This window comes from Camelus ferus, chromosome 15 (genome assembly GCF_009834535.1).
Source record: "Camelus ferus isolate YT-003-E chromosome 15, BCGSAC_Cfer_1.0, whole genome shotgun sequence".
NCBI classification, from domain to species: domain Eukaryota; kingdom Metazoa; phylum Chordata; class Mammalia; order Artiodactyla; family Camelidae; genus Camelus; species Camelus ferus.
The window spans coordinates 16,528,688-16,551,384 of NC_045710.1; the positions used below are offsets into that span (position 1 = coordinate 16,528,688).

The following is a 22,697-nucleotide window of genomic DNA, read 5'->3' on the forward strand; positions in this document are numbered from 1 at the left end:
ACAGCTTTTATCTATTCTTTATAGCCATTATTATATAAGACTTAATTGGAAAAAAGTGTTCCACCACTGGGAAACAAGATAAACAACAACAAAACATTTGGAAAACTATCACTTTACATTGCAGACACTATAAAAGCCAAATGTAATGACATACTGGAATGCCTCCAGGGATCACTTAACCAAAGATTTTCCAGACCCAATAGGTATGAAAAGTACTTTCCTCTCTCAGGTCCAGGAAAGACACCTAAGGTATTCCTAATTAATCAGATAAACCAGTCAGCACTGAAAACTGCCAAACCATCAGCAGGGTTTAAAAATGGTTGTTCATTTTGGTAATCCAAATTGTTATAATTTTCTTTACTACCTCTCCTAAAACCCTGATATATTTTGGGGAATGATCAAACCATAAAAAACTGGATTCCACCTCCAAACCGGGAAATTCAGTTGCTTTATCTAAAGGAAAGTCTTCTCTCAAAATCAGAATTATCTTTACACGCTCTAGAGTGAAAATAATGCACTAATATTTCAAAATTATAGATACAGTACAAAGTAAATTCATAACACTTGCAATGAATCATAAACATCTCATCTTTGGGTTACCATTTATATGTTCTTAGAAGCTAAGTTAAAATGAAAGGCTAAAGCTTTTAGATAATTTCACAAGAATGATAAAGATACAAATCATGCTGTATTTTATTTTAAAAAAAAGACAAAAAAATCAAAAGGATGGGCAAAAGTGACATCCATCTTATAAAGGTAACAAATATTTCCAAGTATGGCTTATTCTCTAATTATTAATACCGTCAAATATAAGAAAGGCTAGGTAACTACCAAGAGATAATTTTATGTAACACCAAATCTCATCCTTTGAGAGCTGGACCTTAATCTAAAAATAGTGAAGCAGATCTTGATTCATGTATCTCTTGTGGAATAAGTTATCTATCTAAAAAGAATCACCTGATGAGAGTTTTGTAAACAAACTATTTATAAAATAAATTTTAAAATTTTCTTTTAAATTTTCTTCTAACCTGAATGATACATCAAAATGTAGGAAATAAATGAGAAGGTTGCCAAATTAATAGCACCTGTACACTAAAAGGGTCCTTTTGAATAGGACAATAGGGTAATTGCTGGCTACTTTTTATTAAGATGAAAAAGGCTGGTAGAAAGGGAAGACCACAATCCTAACAAAGAATCTGTAAAAGAATTACAACTTTTTTCAGATAAAGTCTGTTAGTAAGGTCTGAAGCTAGGAAAAAAGTATTTAAAATAAAGCAGTATAATTTTTGATTTTGTGAAGTTTCCTTTTATATTTTCTTACTCTAAGCATTAATATACATTTGCTAAGAGTGCTGAGTTTAAGATCTGATGCATAACAGTAATGAATGCAGTGCTGCATATTAAAGCTTTTGCACCAGTTAAGAAGTAAATAGTTTGACATTACTCACACTGTTGACTTGGATCTGTGTCTGTCGTCATCTTGACATAGTTTGAAGGAAAAAGACCAGTCACCCCATTGATTTCTCCTTGCCACCAGTCAGGATCATCTTTGTTCAAAACATTAATAAGTTGTCCCTTGGAGAAATTTAGCTCATCCTCATTATTCGCTACATAGTCATACATGGCGATCACCTGACACACTACCAGAAAAAGAACAACAAAGTAACACATTAAACAAAATAATTATTCCTATAAGGATCACACATAAAAATACGGCTAAAATTTCCCTTTAGCTGTTCTCTCTCACTCTCCTTCCCCTGTTGCCTGTTTTATAAAAACAAGAATTTTTCCAACTGCAGTAGAAATCAAAGTGAACTGCTTTGCTTTAAAGTATGATGGCCTAGCAATTTAAAAATTTCAAGGAGTGAGGTGGTTCAAGTATCACTGAATAGTTGGAATTATAAAATTACTTTGAGGCAGAGGTAAGGAAAGGAAAAATTTAAAAATATTTTTCAAAGAATCAGCTCATCTAAGAAGTTGCTGAGTTTTAACAAAACTTCTCTAAGATGAAATACAAGTTAACCCATTTCCATACCAGGATGAAAGGCAGGTGTAGTTCTTTCACTACTTGGACCCAGAAGTTTAACATGGCTGGCAGGAAACCATCCTTTCTGTCGCTTTTTTCCTCTGGCCTACAAAATTAGCAAATAAGTAAATAAATAAATTATATATATAAAAAAGATGAGACTAAAGACAATTATTGAGACATAAACTAAAAATGAGAAAAACTCTGGCTGTGTAGTAAAGAATTTAACTTTGTCCAAAGAGAGGTCTGATCTTTGCATTTGGCTGCGGGAAGGTAATCTCTAAACCTCTGGAATGTCTTGACTGTTAACAGTGTCTCAGTTTACATGGGGGCCTTAACTATACCATATAGTCTAATAACATGACTTATGGTGGGAACTCTGGGTCACATTGTATGAACACGGCCTCTGGAGGGACTGGAGACTGAGTTAGGCCATGCAGGCAGTCAATCATGGCTATATGATAGAGCCCCAATAAAAACTCTGGAAACCAAGGCTCAAGTGAGCTTCTTTGCTCGGCAATACTCCATGTGTATTGTTGCCAGGAGGATTTAATGCTATCCATGGTTCCACTGGGAGAGGATGACTGGAAGCTCTGTGTTTGGAATCATCCTGAACTCTGCCCCATACAGCTCTTCCCTTGGCTAATTTTAATCTAAATCCTTTTGCTGTAATAAACCATAACCATGAGTAGAATAGCTTTCAGTGAGTTCTGAGTCCTTATGGCGAATTACTGAACTCAAGAGTGGCCTTGGGGACCTCCAAACTTACAATCAGCGTCAGAAGCGAGGTGTCTTGGGAACACCTGAATCCTGCACTGGCCGTCCAGGTCAATGGTAAACAACTGGAAGACTCAACATGCCTCTCAAAGCGCTGCTCAAAGTGCTATCTGTAGGAGTCTATTTGGAGATCTTCCAGGCTCAAAGTTCTTGCATATTTCACACAAACAGTATTTACAAACTAAAAAGACTTCTCAGGCATTCCCTTAGTAAGTTCAAGTCAATACCTAAATCGATACAGCTCACAGTAAATACCTCTTGGGGCTTTGTCAATAATTAATCAGGCAATCATAAATAAAATTTGTGGAAAGCCATGTTTCCCAGTTAGTCGGGTCAGTCATCAAAGCAAATCAGAAGTTGAAATTTCAGGGGGTTATTCAAGAAGACACTGAATTTTGAACCTCCACAGTTCTTTAGAAACTGTAAGACTCTGACTTGTAAGAATGAAGTTAAGTCAATCCTTCATATTACAATCATAAATCCAGCTCTTTTACCTGTCATCATCTGTTATCCTAAAATGCTTTTTAGTTTTAACCAGTAAGGAGATTATAGGAGTGAGAAATGAACTCTCTGTATCAAAACATATGCAATTACTGTCTCTGTTAACATTTTATGAAAAAAACCAGGCTTATTAACTCCTACTGTTTCTTTCCTTACACTGCTGTTTCAAAAATATAAGACTGTAGGGGGACAGCCCAATGGGTTGTTATTTTCTCAGCATACAACCTGGATTATGTTTTTTTGTTTTTTGTTTTTCTCCTAGAAGCTATACTGCAAGACTCGGGTTATCCCAGGCAAAGATGATGCTAAGCTTTCCTTTAAGAAGGTGACCTGTGGTTTATTAAAGCAGGTATTATTGGAAAACAATTATGTCCTTAGAGAAAATGATTCTTCATATTGTTATTTATAACATCAACTGTGCTAGAAATAAACAGGAAAAAGACTAGAGAGAAACATAATACCCTAAAATGATAGTATTCATTATCTCCAAGTGGTATGATTATAGGTGATCTAAATTTTTCATTAATCTTATTTTTCTAGTGAGCATGCATTACTTTTACAATAAAATTAATAAATGTTAATTAAAGATTGTTACCTGTAACTCCCCTTGCCACCACCCACTTGTATTTTTCTTTAGAATTAATATCAACTGTCCTGGTGCAAGGCTAAGCTGTTCAGATCCAGAAGCCATGTATGCTGAAGTTACCTGAGCAATCTCTGAAAAGAAGAAAAATAAGAAACTATGAATTCAAGACTACTAAACACTTTAGTAGTTTTTCAGCTTCATTATTATACATACCAGGTTTCTTGTTTGATGTTCCAGATTTGCTAGCACTCCCAAAACTCTGTAAGGAAAAGATACACGGTTTTATCATTTTCTAATTCAGATGTGAAAGTACAAAGGCTATTTAGAATTAGAGATTTCTAATTTCCAGGATTCTTGTTTCTTTAAAGTAAGAGCAAAATGATGATTAACCTTATATTAATCAAGTAAGTTAAGAAACATATTTATGGGGAGATCTGGTTCTAACAGAATAAATTACATACAAGTAGCTGATGTTGGCATCCAATGACTCAACAGGAGTAACTAATTTTCTGAATCTTTTCTGAATATTAAATGTGACCATCCAGGACAAATACATTTCATTTATCGACGGGGCTAGCATCAATGCCCACCACATACAACGTATGTGCTCTGGGTCTGTTAAGGAATATGTGAGTTTTGTTCCTGCATAGGAAACAATGTTTCTATTTTTAATTTTTTGCCATGTTCCTCCTGAACCTGACCTAATAACAAAAAATGCATACTCTAGCAACCTGTGACCTGTTTGACTTTACAAGATAAGTTGGGCCAACCACATTTCCTCTTTTGGGGAATCTGAACAAGACAAGAGAAGGGGTTAAATTTTTTTTTTTTCTTAGTGAACACAGCTGTAGTAAAAGAACTGAAGCAGAGTCAGTTGATGGTAGTCAATAGCTAACATTTTTGAGTACTTACTATGTAACAAGTACTGTTCTAAGAATTTTACATATATTCACTTAGCTTATTTTGCAGTAACACTATAAGTAATTATCATTATCCCCAACTTACAGAGAAGGAAACAAGCACACAAAGGTGAAGTAACTTGTCCAAGGTCACCTAGCCTCTAAGTATTAGAGCCGGAAGCCAACCTAAGCAGTCTCAGTGTTTCTCAATGTGAGGTTTGTGGATCCCAGATGTCTGGGAGATAAAACTTTTCATAATAGTACTAAGACATTGTTATTCGCCTCTTTTGCTGTATTAACATTTACACGGGTGGGTAAAATTGCTGATGCCTTAGCATGAATTACAAAGGTGGTGCCAAATTATAACACTAGTAGCCACAGCACACAGCCACGCGCTCAAAGTGAAACAAAGCCAGTGTCACCTAAGAATGTCCTTGACCTAGCAGTAAAAATTTTATTAAATCTTAATCCTCAGATACACATCTTTTTAAAAGTCTGCTGCCTAAGTGAAGTGTGTCCGGAGATTTCTGCTGCACACTGAAGTACAAGAGTCGTCTCAAGGAACAGCCTCAGGTGATCAAACTATGAACTAAACTAGGTTTTTCATGAACAACATTTTTATTTGAAAGAATGACTTAATGACAAATTATTCCTACTTGAGATTTAGCAGACATCTGCTCAAAGATCAATGAAGTAAGTCTGCCACTTCATGCAAAAACTGCTGACAGGATTTTTACCAATGATAAAACTCAAGCTTTCAAGGGAAAACTGTACTTCTGTTTTCTTTCATATCTGTGTGGGGTTGAATTGTCTTCATATACTTCAACCAAAAGAACATGTTGCAACAGGATGAACATGGAAATGGTGTGAGACTTTAGCTGTCTTGAACTAAGCCAAACACTAACGAGATTTTTTTAAGTATAAAATAATAACCACTCTTCACTAAACTTTTTTTTGGGGGAGAGCAGGGGATATTACATAGTTGTTTTTCATTAAAAGCAAGTTATTTATGTTAACATACAATGGGTTTAATTTTGTTATTTCAAAATGAATTTATACATTTTTTTAAAATTTCAGTTTTAATTTCTAATATGGAAAATATCACTAGATATAACCCATATATTTTCAGAAACTTTCAAGTCCCCAGTAAATTTTAAGAATGTAAAAAGTTCCTGAAACCAGAAAGTCCGAGAGCTGCTGTACTATATATACTATATATATTGGTGAGACAAAAAGCAACAGGAACTCAGAGTGTGGGCTCAGTCACATTACTGTCACAGCCTTAAAGATTTACAGACTTCTTCAAGGTTGTTCCTTTGCAAGCCTCCCTGAATCCAAACCATTTTCTAACTTTCATTACCATGAGGCCCAGCCCTACCTATGGCTCTTGTTCTTAGGATTTCATGAAATCATTTCTCCCTTCTCTCTGTAACAGGATCCCCATAACAAACAGTATTTTACTGGAGCTACCCTAAGTAGTTTCCTTGTAACCAAAGCAGCCTGACCAAAACCATATACGTGTGTCTCTGTTTTAAATATGAACCTTGATCAACAGGAATGGAATGATTCTGTTTCTATATCAAAATAACGCTACCTCTTGATCTTTTGGTTTGACATAATTTGACGGAAAAATTCCAGTTCGATCGCCAATACTTCCTGTCCACCATTCTCCATCTTTCTGGGTCACCAATATTTCTTCACCTTCAGTGAAAGTCAAATCTCCAGGTTCTACACTTGAATATGGATAAAGTGCAATATACTCTGTAGGGAACAAAGCAAAAAGAAACTAATTTTGGTTGTAAGATTACAGATTATGTTAATCTCCAAGATCTTGAGTAAATCAAAAGACCTCGTGACTTAAGGAAACCTAAATGTAAAGAAACGTTAAGGTAGAAAACAGAATGAAGTAATTATTTAACAATTTCTTAGGAAAAGATTAAGTTTTTGATTTGTTATAAAGCTTTATTACAGGATTTTTTCCCCAGTTGTGTTATCATCACCATCATCATAATCATCATCATCATATCAGAGAATAACCCCAAAGCTACAAATGGTTATCAGTATCTCTACAGAGTCAAGACATGGAACAATTCATTTATAAACCTACTATTAAATAAAAATACTGTCTGAAGTAAGGTTAGAGAGCTTTCATCTGTCAGTACATGATGAAAATTAAGATAATCACTCAAATAACCCAAAGGGCTATACAAATTTTCTTTGTAGTATTTATGATAAAGTGCACCTTGATTTCAAATCCTCTTAATGATTTATGTGGTACACTGTAAAATGCAATTTGTGAACCTCTAAATGTACTGAAATTTACTTATATTTTAAACATCTATAACCTAGTATATAATAAATGGAAAACAAAATACTTCGTGCTATCTCACTGAAACACTTTTTATTAATGATCTTATTTATCGAGGCAGTCTACGCTGAATTTTTGTAGTACTGATTTTATAAAAGTGTCAAGTATCTTCAGCCATATATTTTTCTATATTCTTAATATTTGTGTGAAATAGAGAGGGAGCAGGTTTTCGTAACCTCACTTTAACACTGAAGGAAAAAAAGCAAGGGGAGTAACAACTGTAGGAAGTCAGACAACCAGTCAATCGCTAATTTGACGTCCATCTAATTTACAAATTGCCAAAAGCTCACCTTCTCCCACTGTACAGGCTGCAGAGGTAGGTTTCTTGTTTATAGCTGCATACAAAGCTTCTGGTCTGCCAAATAAACATACAAACAGGTAAGAAAAAATAGTGAAACAACAAAAAAAGACATCAACAAGCAAAAAAGCAAGAAACGTGATGTGATGAACACAGCAGGTGTTGTGAGTACATTCTTTTAAGAGCCAAAATTAATTGAAATACTGTCTCAATACACAGGCTAGAAATAGCCTCATGTACAAAATTCTAGTGGATTAAGAACTGTCAAAGTTACAAACTTCAAAAAATTTTAAATCTATTAAAGTAATTTCAATATAATTTATAAATAGTTTTCTCAAATGTGAGATATTTTGCCTTTCTAAGGTAACTTAAAAGATACGACGCATTGGTAAATGGGCAATTACTTAGTAAAGCACATATGGGACTTGGCTTGGTTTAGGGAAAAACAAGGGTAATACATAACTTTTACTACTTGTTTAGAGCACAGTACATTTAAAAAATACATAACAATAACAGAACTTAATTTTTACATTTTTGTGGGGTTTTTTTATTTTTACATTTTGGAACATGTATAGCTTTTATTTCCAATTTAACCCAGGAAACTGTTTCAAAAACCTAGAAGACTGTGGAATTTAAGAACTAGATAGACATCTGTAGGATACAGGTGTCACAGGGCTCCCCAGGACCTGTGAGTAAATTATATAGTGAGACAGTTTTCAGGTGACCAGAGTGGAACCTTACGACATGGGCACGCTGAATGAACTGCCTTGTTTAGTGCAGAATTCTCTGTTACTGCAGGTTTTCAAGTTACATGCCTTACCTGTTAGAAAAGATCGGTAACTGAACAACAAGTTAGGAGAAATGTCCTTAAAGACATTTAAACTTAATCTCTTTGTGTTGAAGTTTTCCTTCCCCGTAACATGTTATGGAGTTTACATGAGATGTTTCTATAAAGGATGGAGCGCAGTGCCAGTCTACACATCAGCCATGTACTACTGTTGTATTCTATGTCCGACTGAAAAGTCAATTCCTGCATTTGAACTAAAAACTGATATACAGAATCTTAGCACTGAAAGGATTCTTAAAGATTTTTTTAGTTTATTATTTTCATTCAATCAATTAAAAAGCTAAAGGCCAAGTGGGTTATCCCACACAGTCTGGTAAAAACAGCAGAATCAGAACTCGAGGCTCTTTATTTCCAAAGACCCCTGTTCCTTTTCGTTAAATCATATTGCTTTTCTATTTAGATCAACTTCCATATAAAACACAAGCAACAGTTACCCACAGCTGTATTACAGCACTTAAAAGTCTTTGTATTAAAGATGTTTGATGACCTGACTCCCCTACAGGCTGGGAAATAAAGGCCAGAGACCTTATCTGGTTTTGTTTTTTGGTTCATGTGAAAGTTCATTCATTTGGTTGTACTTTCATTTGCTCCTCTCCTCAGTTGTGGAACTAATATGACTGAGCAGCTACTATGCATTAAGGTAAGATGCATTAGGTATGAAAAAACTGAAAAACGAACAAAAAAGATGTGGATCCCATGCTCCTGGGGCTTATGACCTAACAAAGGATATAGGCAAGGAGGTAAATAACTACAACCCAGTGTGTATGAGCAGTAAGGAAGGTGATGTTCAAGGACCTCTGGAGGCCCAGAGATGGGAAAGCCCCACTCTGGCAAAGGGGAGGCCTTCAGTAAAGATTCGTCTAAATATTGACAATTTATAGTAAACAATAAGGGAGAAATGCTCTAGAGGAAATGAAAAGTAACTTCTCTAATTGACCTGATGCTACAAAGAAAGCAGGAGATCTAAAATTTTAAGCACCCTGAAAACTTTAGGAATCTAAAGTAACCAGAATAAAAGATATTTTCAAACTAGTATGAATATCTGAAGCGTGACCTTTTTTTCACTCTAGGAATTACCCTTCTGATATTCGGACTCAAGCATAAACTTTTATTTCCTGCACAGCCAGTCAGATGACGGCTGACTCACCAGTGAAAACACCAACATCCACACCTTGTGTAAACACATAAAAATGCTTACTCTTCCCGCTTGACCTCACTCCCAGGGATGATTTTGACGTAGGATTTTGGAAACCATCCTCTTCCTCCATGCACCTCCCCAAACCACCAATTTTCTTGCTGCTCCAAGACAGTAATAACATCGTGTTTTGAGAAGTTCAAGTGGTTATCTTTCTTCGCAGTCCAGGAACAAAGGGCCTGTGCTTTTAGGTTTTCTACAACCTGTCCCTGTGAATACAAAATCACAAAATTAAAAAAAAAACAAAAACAACAGTAACCATGATTTCTGTTTCCTAGTATAAAACATACTTACTGTTCAGATAGCAGACCATTTTGATGTGGTGGTGACTTATTATCAATGGTGACTTAAGATAACTAATCTACTAAGTAGCCTAGAATTATATATGACAGACAACCATCTGAATAGCCTTTTAAGACCCAACGCCTACCATTCAAGGAGACATCTTGGCCTTAAGCACCACTGGTAATGGGAGGTAAACACTGGATACTCAAGAAGTGTATTCACAGATCCATCAACTATATATCCCAGAACAAATGAAAAGGGGAACCTTTTTTTCCCTCCAGTTTCCAAAGTCTCCTCACAGCAGCGGACTCTGTTTATTCCACTAGGAATCAAGATGCACTTGGGCTCAGCCTCCCTCCCTCCACTTTTCTGCTTTCTGTCTCTTAACTTCTTCATGTTCTTATTCAGCCTTCTTTCTTTCCCTCGTCTCTCAGAGGAAGGAGTGTTTTTGTTTTGCTGATAAGGCTAACCTCCTTACCTGTGCTCTAAACCTTCTCTTATGCCCTCTCATTTTCTAAAAATATTCTGTAACATTGTAAAGTCCCTCTCTTAAATCTTCAGTTTCTCCACTTCTCTATTTACGTCTACTTCTAACTTCCTTAAAGAAAGAACAGTCTTAAACTTGCTTTCCAGTTTCACCCCTCAATCCATTCTAATTTCAGTTCCCTACCCATCACAATACTGAACCTCTTAACAAGATTACTGATAACATCAGAGTCAAAAGCTTCTTGCAGGCCCTTACTTTCCCTGAACTCTGAACAGTGCTGACATCACTAAAACCCCTGCAGTTCCTGAAGCTCACTCTCTGGTGACTGATGGCTCTTCTTTGGTCCAGTCCCTCTCCCTTCCTGTTTCACATAATTTCCTAAATAATCTAATTTATGCTTAAGACCTTTCAAATCTATATCTTAATTGTAACTGTATCTTTTGAGCTCCAGCCTTGTAAACCAAGCTGCCTACTAGGCTTTCCCACCAGGCTGCACCTACTACAGATATTTAACCTGCATGCCTGAAATGTAGTCATTTTTAGAACCCTCCACGCCCACTTCTCCTGCACTGCACAATGATACCATCATCCTTTCAGCTACTTACCCTGAAGAGGTACCTTTAACTCCAACTTCTTCCTCACTTTCCACATTCAATGGATTCCTAACTTTATGCTGATTTCTAATACTCTTTTAAGTCTATCTCCTCTCCTATGTATTTTCATTACTATGGTATTGGTTCACACATCATCTGTCACTTAGCTATTGTAACATCCTCCCTTCCTTTGCTTTCTTCCACCCATCTGGCCTCTATACTACTGCCAGAGCTATCTTCCTAAAATATATCCTTGAACTCTCCTCTTAAAAACCTTTGTGGGCTTTCCACTGCCAGTTGCTAAGCACAGCATTAAATGCTTTGTAAATAAACCTCAACTATTCTAACTTCACTTCTTAACCCTTTCTTCGAGTCCTATACATTAGTTACACTATAAACAATTCTTGTTTCCTGTAAACTCCTTGTGTTAATATGCCTCAGTGACTTTCCCCAAACTGTTCTTTCACAGGAATAACTTTCATTCTCTGTTTGATGAAATACTGCTCATTTTTGAATGTTCTACTCAAATGCCCTGCCTGTTATGAAGCCTGTTGCAATTCCCACAGATTGAAATGAAATGCTCTCCCCTCTATATACCCCTCAAGACTTTGTAAAATATCTTTATTACAACATTTCTCATAAAGTTATTTATTTATGTTTGTGTTCATTAGATTATGACTTCTTAATGACAGAAGTTTTTTTTTCCCATTAAATTTCTAGCACATAATAAAATGTCTGGAACCTATGGTCACACAATAAACATTCCAGAGTGAAGGTGAAATCTGCAGGACTCTATTCTGATGAGGTCTGTGATTTCTTTTTAATAATGTTAATACAACAATACTTGCATCTTGGTTACATCTAAACAAGAGGCTAAATATATATATATATATAAACACAGTTCTCACATAAATGATTTATTTAAGGAAAAGAAACAACAAAAAAAATCCCCAAGCCCAAGCTTTTATATTAATTACAAATTAAGAACAATAAAATCAGATTTGTAAAAATTATATTTTGAATTTTTACATTAAAAAAATTTTTTGGAAGGAGTTAGTATTAGGTTTATTCATTTATTTTTAGAGGAGGTACTGGGGATTGAACCCAGAACCTCCTGCATGCTAAGCATGCGCTCTACCACTTGAGCTATACCCTCTCACACAAATTGTATTTTGAACTCAGAAATCTTAGCTGGTAGCAACTTGATACTATGAGAATAAATTGTTGAGAAACCTCTAATAATTTCTTCAACTTCATATCATATATAAATGCTAAGAACAGAAGCCAAACTCTGGTTAAAAGAATAAATGACACCTTTGTACAAAAATCTTCAGTCTATTTTATATGAACCAGGAGCAATATCAAAGAACAAAGCACACAAAAATTAATGATACATACCTGTCCATGAATAGGTGATACAGATACAGGGGACACAGTGCGAGTAAAAGCTGACTTTTTCTGCCATGATGTGTTAACAGTTAGGTTTGAAAACGATACATTTTGATAATCAGTCACTGATGCTGGTTGATTTGAAGAAAGTGATCTATAAACATAACAATTAGATATAAATATACTTAGTTGTTTAGAATCTAATGAAGTACTGCCATTTTATCCACCTGTATATAATATACATTGTGTTTAAATACAACTTATGGGAAAGATTCATAAACAAACTACTGACCTATGTTTTTATCTACCAAACTTCAGTATTAAATTTGAAACAAAAGGTGCTCGTAGAGAGTTCAGTACAGATACAATATGATTAAGTAGCAGGATGACACAAATATACGTATTAGGTATTCTTACATTTGCAGAGACATAAACTCCACTGTTAGCTAAAAACTTACTCAGAAGTTGAGGTAGCAGATAAAGATACTGTAGGAGGAAGTAAGGCCTTCTTAGGAGACACCGATTTTTCACTTGATGTCATTTTTTCTACATAGTTGCAAGGAAACCACCCAAAATTTCCTTGAAAACTACCATAAAGCCAACCAGGTTCTCCTATGGTTTTTTCATCAACCTAGGGAAACAAAGAGAAGGGTTAACAGTGGTTAGAAAGCCACACATTTATGATGGGAATGGATGCAAACCACTGTCTAACAGCCAAATTTTCAGAATTAGAATTCAGAATTCAGGCCCATCTAACTAAATAGCAAAGGCATTTCCTACAAATTAATAGGTTACTATCTCTAACGATTGACAAGGTGTCTTTTTACATATTTTTAATTTTATCCAAGTTAATATATAAAAATAGTTTACAAAGACAAATAGCATTCTACAGGGCCTATGATAGAAGACCACATGCTCCTTATGCCCTGATTTCCACTCCTAATAGCACCTTGTCCTTCTTAGCTGTTTCTTCTGTATTATCTTCCACATTTCTAAATAATGTATTTATGCTGCTATTGTTTGAACTTCTCAATTTTAGACATTATCTATTGGTTTTTGGTTATAGAAAACAAAAATTTAACTCACGTTTACTGTATCCTCTTATTTTACTAATATTGCTATAACTTTTGGTTAAATTATATTCAATTTTTATATTATTATGACTATGTAAATTAATATTTACATCTGAGTCATGCAGTGTTCTGCTAATTACATTTCTAGTTTTGTAAACTTTCTATTTTCCTATGGTTACTCATCACTTCGTTTTTTGCTTTGTTTTCTCTGTTCCTATTAGAGGATTTTTGAACTCTCAAAGAGAACTAGAAAACTTTCTCCGCATACTATTTTTCACTGGTAAAACACATAGGTGATTTATAGTTTCACTTCTTCTCCCAGACATTTCCCTCCTACAGTCCAACATCCTCTGTCCTCACAGCAGCTCTTCTTCTGCTTCTTGGTCCTTTGTCCCTTGAACACTGATAATATCTCAAGTTTCATCACTGACTTTTACTTCATGCTACACAACTTCCAGAACAGGCCTCCTCATTCCTACAGTTTGATCAGTTCTTTTACAATAATGAATCTGAAATGAAAGCTATATTTGCAGAACTGACTTCTTGCCAAAGGGACAAGCCTATACTTTCAATTAATAAGACATCTTCAACTGGATGTCCCATAGGAACTTCCAACTTAAGTCTAAGATTGAACTTCTTTTCTCCCTTAATCTACTCCTTCTCCTAAATTCCTTATATCTCTGTAATTCTTACCAAAGACCTAATCATTTTAAATAAAAAAAATCTTTGGCTCTTACCTCTCTTACATTTCCCTATCCATACTCTGTTGATTTTGCCACTAAAAGGTTTTCTGAATTCTTTTTCAACCTTACACTCCTAACCTACTTCAGGCTTTTTCCGTTTCACAGCCAGATTATTGTAATCTTTACTCATCCTTCAAGATTCTGTTAATTGCCCCCAACCCAGGCCAGAATTATCTTAAACTACCATAATTAGCTTTGTTGTACTACATTATTCTTTATTTACATGTATTTCTTCAATTTGTGAGCCCTTTCATTGACACCCTTGCCCTGCATAATACTAATTTGCAAAAGTCATGAACAAATTAATATGCCAACTGCATCTCTGTTCTCCAGTACATTTTCTACACTCTTCAGATGACCCTTCTAAAACAGATTTGACAGCAGAATTCAAATCATGTAGAATTTGTATGGCAAATGACTCTGTATCCATTTAGATTTTTAAAAATAAGTTTCTGAGGTATAACAAACATATAAAATTCACATTTAAGGTATTAAATTTGTTAAGTTTTGACATATGTATACACTTGTGAAAAATCACCACAATCAAGATAATAAACACATCCATCACCCCCGAATATTTCTTCTTGCTCCACTGAAAGCACTCCCTTCCACTTCTCCACATGACTCTTGCCTCATTATCCAGGAAAGCACTGGTCTGCTTTTTGTCATTAAAGATTACTCTGCATGTTCTAGAACTTTCTATAAACAAAATCACACAATACATATCCTTTTTCCTTTTGGTCTGACTCCTTTTACTCAGCCTACTGTTTATTATTATTTTGAGATCCATCCATGTTGTAGTGAATGTGAATAGTTCCATCTGATTACTGAGTAGTATTACATTGTATGGATGTACCACCATTTGTTTATCTGTTTATACCTACTGATGGACATTTGAACTGTTTTTGGCTATTACAGATAAAGTCACAATGAACATCTGTTTTTGTACGGACATAATGTTTTCAATTCTCTTAAGTAAAGATCTAGGAGTGGCATGGCTGGCTCATGTGGTGGATCCACGTTTATCTTGTTACAATAACAGCTTTATTGAGATAAGATTCACCATACAATCCTCCCATTTAAAGTATACAAATCAATGAATTTTAGTATATTCAGTTGTGCAATCATTACCACAATCAACTACTGTTTGATGGAGAACAGTCTCCATCAGAAAGAAACCTCGTATTATGTTGTATCTAAGAAATCCTTAAGCAACTCAAAGTCATAAGGATTTTCTCCAATGTTTTCTTCTAGAAGTTCTACAGTTTTAGGTTTTACATTTCAGGATTTACATTTGATCTATGTTGAGCTAATTTTTATATATGTTGTAAGCAATTAGCCAAAATTCATTTTTGTTTATATGGATAGCTAATTGTTCCAGTATTATTTGCTTTTTTGAAAAGAGTATCCCTTCTCAACTGAACTGCCCTTGTAAAAATCAGTTATATAAATATAGAGATGTAGATCTCTTTACCTATTCTGTTCCACTGATCTATTTACCTAACTGGATATTAATACCACACCATCTTGATTACTGTAACTTTACAATACACCTGATAATCAGGTAGCATAAGGCCTTCAACTTTGTTCTACTTTTTCTAAAGTTGTTTTGGCTATGAATCAGCTTGTCAATCTCTACCAAAAAGCCTGGTGGGAGTTTGATCGAAAGTGCCTTGACTATAATAGGAGAATTTGAGGAGAACTGCTTTATCATCAATACTGAGCCTTCCAAATCATGAACATGGTATATAGCTTTCCATTTATTTAGGTCTTCAATTTTTCTCAACAATACTTCATAACAGGTCTTGCACATCTTTTATCCATTTTATCTCTAAGCATTTCGTATTTTTATGTTATTATAAATGGTATTTTTATTTCAATTTCTGAATATTACTTGCTTGTAAACAGAAACACACTAATTTTTGTATATGATTTGTATCCTGCCACACAAGCTTGCTAAACTTACTTATTAGATCTAAAAGCTTTTTTTCTTTTCCAATAGATTCTATGGGATTTTCTACATAGACAATCATGTCTTCTGCAAATTAAATCTTACTTCTCCCTTTCCAGTCTCAGCGTCTTTTATTCTATATGAGTCACTGCAGACTTATCACAGTATTTATCCTAGCAGATTCCATCACTGTAGTTTTAAGCATGTCAAAGTTCAAACTTCTTGGTGTAGAATTCAAGGCCTCTGAAATTATGGTTTCTTTGTCAAGTTTGAGCTTACTTTTCTAGCTTCATCTCTCAACACCAGTCCCATTTTCTAGGCAAATGGTCAGGTGCTCATATGTTTCAGCATTTTTGTTCAAGCTATTCCTCCTGGCAGGATTTTATGTGGGTTACGAGAAAGAGCACAGACTTTGGAGGTAAAGAATTACGCTTCAGCTTTAGCCATGCCACCTGGTTGGTAATCTGCTGTGAGATAATGAATACCATCTAAGGCCTCAGTTTCTTCATCCATAAAATCTGAGGGAAAATACCTGTCCTACCTTCTTCCAGGTTATTTTGAGAATTAAATTAAGAATATTCAAAAAAATGCTTAGTAAACTGTAAAGCACTAAACAAGTATGAAACAGAATCCTTTGAGTCCTTCCTCCATTCTCTTCTCGGGGAAAACGTTCCCAATTCTATTTGGTTGTGTTATTGCTTCATCCTTGGGTTCTGACAGCACTTTATTTCTCTAAGTCATTAATCTAAACTTACCATGTTATATTCTGTACAGTTAAACACACTTCTTTTTTCTTCCTAAACTTTGACTTCCTTATTCATTTTTATATATCCCCAGGAGGCACATGGTTAGAAACTCAACGAATGTTAACTCGAACGGACTATTCTAAATTAGATAAACAACAGATTTAAAGCTTAACTGATAACAAATGGAGTTTTTGTCAGGGCAACTTCATTTGTGTTCATGGTAAATAATTCTCATTTTAATGTTACATGTCTGGCTATTTATTACATTATTAATAAGATATTTAGAAAATCCCTCAATCAGAGCTGTGGTGGCTAAACCGCACAGACAGCATCACAGCCATGTAACCACCATAAAATTGTGTTCTGAAGTAGAACACGAGGAACCACCGATTAAATATCATCCTGTAGATCTAGTTTAAGACTGTTTAAAGTCGCTCAACCAGAGCACTAAAAATGAAGGCAAGAACACAATTAACCCGAGAAATTATGCAACCTAAACCTGATTTAAGTATTTGGTCTAAAGGCAAGGAATCACTTAAAAGGTATGAGTACTAGCATTCAAACACTTCTTCCTTTTCCTACAAACTTTAAAAATCATAATTTCTTTAATACTATTTCCTAATATTTTCAACCTTACGAAGAAGAAAAGGCCCATTCACTTATTTTTCAGAGTGAAACCAACTCTGCTTTGTAAGGGGTCAATTTCAATCAATTTCATATGTATCACTTACAGTTCTAATGAATTTTCAGTTGTCAATTTACACAGATTAAACCAGAAAGTTTTACATAAATTTTCACAGGCCTAGGGAAACTATTACTTCAGAAGCAGCATTAATAGATAAGGCAGGAAAAGCAAGCTGTCATGAAAAATGCTGTCAGGGTTCAGTGGAATTTCTTATCTTTTTAATTTTCAATCAAATCTCCTCTGCCACCCTCATCCAATAAGCTGATCAGAACTTGCCGCTATCCTGACCAAGAATAACAGAAGCCCTCATATTTGACCTCACCTTCTACCTCAGCAAATTTATGATCCCACCCATCTTTTCATCCAGCTCTCCAATCACAAAGGAAGAGGTATCAAGTTCTTCCACTACTCTCTCTCCCTGTGCTCTAAGTGCAAACCCTCCAGATTCTCATGAATGTTCATCTCCATCCACTGATCAAAACAGAGAGGTCTGTGACAGGGAGGCATGTGGTACCTTCCTCAGTGCTCTGTGTTCTGTATGTTGATCTGAGTGGTGGTTTCATAGAAATACATGTGAACATATTATTTGCACTGTATACTCATGACTTATGGCTGTGCATTTTACTAAATGTAAGTCATACTTTAATTAGAAAAAGCAATCTTCCTCTACTAGTGATTTACTCTTCCCAGTATCATTAACTTTTCCCCTCTGAGCTGCAGATCTTTTCTATCATTATTTATACTTGCTCAAGCTTCTGCCAAGTTAAAAAACCAAAAAATAAAAACAAAAAAATAGAACAACTTCCCTCAACCTATATTCCTCATTATTTACCATCTTCACTCCCTTCCTCCTTTAAAAGCCAAGCTCTTCCAAAGAGTTTTATACATTCATTGGCTCCTCTTCCTCCCTTCCAATTTGTTCCTCAACTCACTGAAATTTGGCTTCTTCCTCCATTTTCTTCACTCAATACTGTTCTCAAGGTTAACAATAACTATGCTGTTGCTAATCTATTTTTTTTTTTTTTTTAGTACTGTCTTATTTTACATGTGGACCATTCTTCTCAAATTTCCCTGGCACTAAACTCCTGTTTTTTCCCCTACCTCCATTCTTTTAGGGCTCCTCTTCCTTTAACAACCCCTTCAGTGTCCATGTTTCTCAGGGATTGCATCCTTAATCATGTTCCCCCTTCTTCACTATTCCCTTGGATGATCTCCACTACAGTCATGTCTTCAATTACCACCAGGCACACTGATGACATCCAAGTTGGCCTCCTCTGATCTCTGCCTGAGATCTCTACTTGAGCTCTCTCTGGGTATCTCTGGATATCCAATTGTTGCCTAGAAATATGAAACTCAGCCTAAACTGAAACTCACTTCAATTTCCACTTACATTTCCACCTTCTAATCTTCCTCTCTTAGTGAACGACACTATTATCAACCAAGCTGTCCAGATCACGTATCTGGTAAGTAACTCATGACTCATTCTTTTACATATTCGGTAGACAACACAAGCACTCAAGAAATTACAGTTAATTTTATGTTCCTGTTGTCACTGCCTCCAGACTGGCTCTCTGACCATGGAAGAGGTCTGTTCTAAAGCTGGTAGCAGTCTAGAGCCTTCCTTCCTCTACCTTCTTTTCTCTACTTCTTTACTATGTCTTTCTCATCAGACTATAAACTCATTAAGAACAGAGACTGTGTTTTGTTCACATATCCCCAGCCTAGCATAGCCCTCAACAAATATTTGCTGAAAGAATAAATAAAAGATATAACCAAATATACAAGTAGGCTCTTGAAGAAACGTGCCCAGAGATAGGCTGTGTTTACTCATTCTTGGACTTTGATCATCATCAACTAGAAGAGGAGGAACGGTACGGCCAGCAGACTGTGGACTTAAGCTGCCTGTAAAACAGACTTCCCTCAGTGAGGAGCAACCATGGCACTGTCAGTGTGGTGATGGCAACAGAAGGAATGTGTAGCTGGTGATTATTTTGGGTATTTGAATAGATAGTTCTGGTAAACCCTATTGCAAGTATCACTGAATGTTTGCTACCTAACTGATGAACAGTGTATGGAGATAAGAGAGTAGACACTGGCTAGGTATTCTAGGTAAATATATAAAATATATTTACTAAGAAGGAAACTGAAGCGGGGACTAAAATCCAAGCTGGCATGCTTCTAAAGCCTGTATTCTCTTCGGTACATCACAACAGCTCTAACAAATGCTATTCCCTGCATCTTCTCTTATTCATCTATTTTACATGGTCTGTGATTATATAATAAAAACCTTTTATTCCAAAGAACAAGAGTCTATATCTAGTTAGAGCCACAGAACCTAACTCCTTCAACTATTTTATTTTTTTAAGTTTGTTTTATTGATTTATAATCATTTTACAATGTTGTGTCAAATTCCAGTGTAGAGCACAATTTTTCAATTATACATGAACATATATATATCCATGGTCACATTCCTTTCTCTGTGAGCTACCATAAGATCTTATATATATTTCCCTGTGCTATACAGTATAATTTTGTTTATCTAGTCTACAATTTTTTAATGGTTGCCAGAAAATAACCAGCTCCCCCAAATTTTACTGGTAATTTATTAAAATAACAAAATCAGTATCACGTTTTATGACATATAGTAGTATGGCACAGTGGAAAGAACACTGGATTTGAAAATCAAAGGACATGTACTTGCACCATGCTGCTGACAGTTACAACTTGTGTAAGTCTTCCTTACCTAGAATATGGCAGTAATAATAACTGCCCTACACAGCACTGCAGTATGTCATAAGAGCCAAATGAGGCAATGTTTAAGACATATTTTTAAAATGGTAAGTCACCATATAAAATTATATTCAATATTATTATTATAGAAAGTAATATGTTACATTGCATTCAGCTTATTCATGAGAAGAAAAAAAAAAAAAGACTGTTTCCTACCTGTATTATATCCCCAGAATTAAAACTCATTTCATCGTGGCTCCTTGCTTCAAAGTGATATAATGCTCTGTAATTCACCAAAGCACCAGTTGGCTCACCTAAAGAGAAGATAACTGTCATTATTTGCTGCTTTCCTATATACACTCATCTTTGCTATGACTCAATAAACAGCTCAAAAAAAAAAAACAAAAAACTCAAAAACCTGAGCAAAGAGTATAATGAAAATCCATTTGATATGGGCTTGTTAGGACTTAAGTATCTTCAATAGGCATAGAATCAATATAAAAACAAACAAGGCTGTGCATCTTAACTAAAGCAGGAGGCAGTAAAACAAAGAGACCACTTGCAGGGTGGGCCATGTGCATGGATAAGGGAAGGTCCAGGAGTGGTGACTAAGTGTGCAAAGTGGAGGGAGGCTAAGCTGCAAGAGGCTTAATTTGATCTGTGGAGGTCAGAATATCAAAGGAAAGAAGAGCACAAAGGGAGGTCACAGATGAGAAGATCAGCAAGTAAACACCGTTGACTGAAGAAAGATCTACAGATTTATCGGTATGATTCTAAAAAACACAGTAGAAGAGTTCACAAGTACACTAGATGTAACAGATTAAAGATACTTTGCTCATTAATAGAATAAATGCTTTACCTTGTAACATTTTCAGCACATTGTATCATTAATAAGCATTCAAAAGAAATACAATAATATTTAAAGTATTTTGGAAATGGACTTCGTGGTGTTTCCAAAGTATATCTTCTGAGAAAATTTCAGTGTGCAAAGACTTAAAATTTTACTGTTGCTTCATTAAAATAAATAGTTACACTGGTGGAATAAAAATATTTTAAACTATTTACTTCAATAATGAAAACTCTGTTCAGGGTTTTATTCATAGTTTGTGATAACTATCTTCTTTGCTCCGTGTTGTTTTAAGATTTCTACCCTCAGTCTGTCTTAAACCTACAAACTTCTCTTATCCAAGTTTAATTTAGAAAATGTTTTTTTTCTGACTCTAAGGATCAGCATCTGTTTTAATTTTCTTCTTCTTTTTTTTTTTTGTTCATCAGAATCTTTTTCTTATTGCTTTTGTTGCTCTGTTTCAGAAAAATCAAACGAATTATTTTTACCCTTATCCTTACATTGTTTCTCCTCAGCTTTCCGCTCCTCTTCTTGAACTTTCTCTTGTGCTTTTTCTTCTTGAAGTCGCTTTTGTTTTTCTTCTTCCTCCTTTTTAAGACTTTCTTTCCATAAGTTTTCTTTTGCTTGTTTTGCTTTCCTTTACATGAAAGAAAATAATTTTGCATAATGTCTTAAATTATTTTTCACACAAAATAAAAATATAATAGAAGATCTTGTTCCTGGCAAGTTGAAGAAAAATTACATATTTCTTACACATTTAATCTTCTATAATTATATAGTTATTTTACTGCAAAGAGATATTAGTAGGGGGTGTGGAGAAACTGTGGGGATCAAGGCAGATGGAGAAAATCAATTAATCAATCAATCAGTCAAGAAAGAAATATTGGACACACAGATCAAGCTGGGGAGTATGACTAACGATTTCTCACACTCTCAAATTTCTTCCTTTCAGCCAACCTCTGAGTCTCAAGAAAAAAGGGGGAAAACCTGAAATGGAACTATTCAGAAAACAAATCTAAAAATGGACTTGTTCAGAAAACACCTAAATGTCCTCCTCTTCTCTCCAGATTCTTCACAAGGACTGCTTTCCAGCTCTCACTCCCACTATTCTAGCTAATCCTTATCTTCAGGATTTAGGCATTGCTGTGGAAATAGGAAATGCTTCTGGACAGATTAGCTATTTCTTATATTATCACTTAAAAGTCTTTGTCATCTGTTAGATAATAGAGCATTTTTCCTATACAGGGCCATGCTTCTGTACATGTTTCTCTGACGTCTGATGTAGCTGCAGCTTAGTTTCTAGCTGGTCACAATGACCTATGATCAGACTCAGCTGTTTTAGTATTAGAACTAATGCTCACCGTAGCTCTTCTGTGCATATATTTTTCATGATCTTACAAGAGGCAGAGCTGTCACCACTAAATTCAGCACCTTCTTCAAGCCTCCGTACACACTAACAGGGCAGTGGAGATTGTGACCAGATGCATTCCTGAGATTTGGGGGCATTTATGCCCCACCAACGTGAAAGTCTTGGCTTCATTCCATATCTCTACTCCCATAATTCCTGGAGGAATTTGGAAATCTCGAATAATTCCAACAACTAGAGAGCCACTTAGTCATCAACCCTTCCTCCTCATTTCCATAATATCTAATGCTTCATATTCCTGGTTC

At 35.2% G+C, this 22,697-nt stretch overlaps 1 protein-coding gene across 7 annotated transcripts in view; it reads right to left on the minus strand.

Annotated features, from left to right (window-relative positions):
- The window catches only part of ITSN2 (intersectin 2), a 132,319-nt gene that overhangs the window by 30,660 nt on the left and 78,962 nt on the right, over nucleotides 1–22,697 (minus strand). For all 7 annotated transcript variants that reach the window (XR_004326180.1, XM_032497125.1, XM_032497129.1 and 4 more), the window contains 11 exons: nucleotides 21,527–21,663; nucleotides 20,396–20,493; nucleotides 12,710–12,882; nucleotides 12,261–12,405; nucleotides 9,501–9,706; nucleotides 7,448–7,512; nucleotides 6,384–6,550; nucleotides 4,104–4,149; nucleotides 3,900–4,021; nucleotides 2,036–2,132; nucleotides 1,449–1,640 (listed from right to left, as the gene is read on the minus strand). Coding sequence is in view for 6 of the 7 variants with exons in the window: in XM_032497125.1 (XP_032353016.1) it covers nucleotides 1,449–1,640; nucleotides 2,036–2,132; nucleotides 3,900–4,021; nucleotides 4,104–4,149; nucleotides 6,384–6,550; nucleotides 7,448–7,512; nucleotides 9,501–9,706; nucleotides 12,261–12,405; nucleotides 12,710–12,882; nucleotides 20,396–20,493; nucleotides 21,527–21,663 (1,448 nt within the window). In the remaining variant the exon portion in view is untranslated. The remainder of the gene's footprint in view (nucleotides 1–1,448; nucleotides 1,641–2,035; nucleotides 2,133–3,899; nucleotides 4,022–4,103; nucleotides 4,150–6,383; nucleotides 6,551–7,447; nucleotides 7,513–9,500; nucleotides 9,707–12,260; nucleotides 12,406–12,709; nucleotides 12,883–20,395; nucleotides 20,494–21,526; nucleotides 21,664–22,697) is intronic.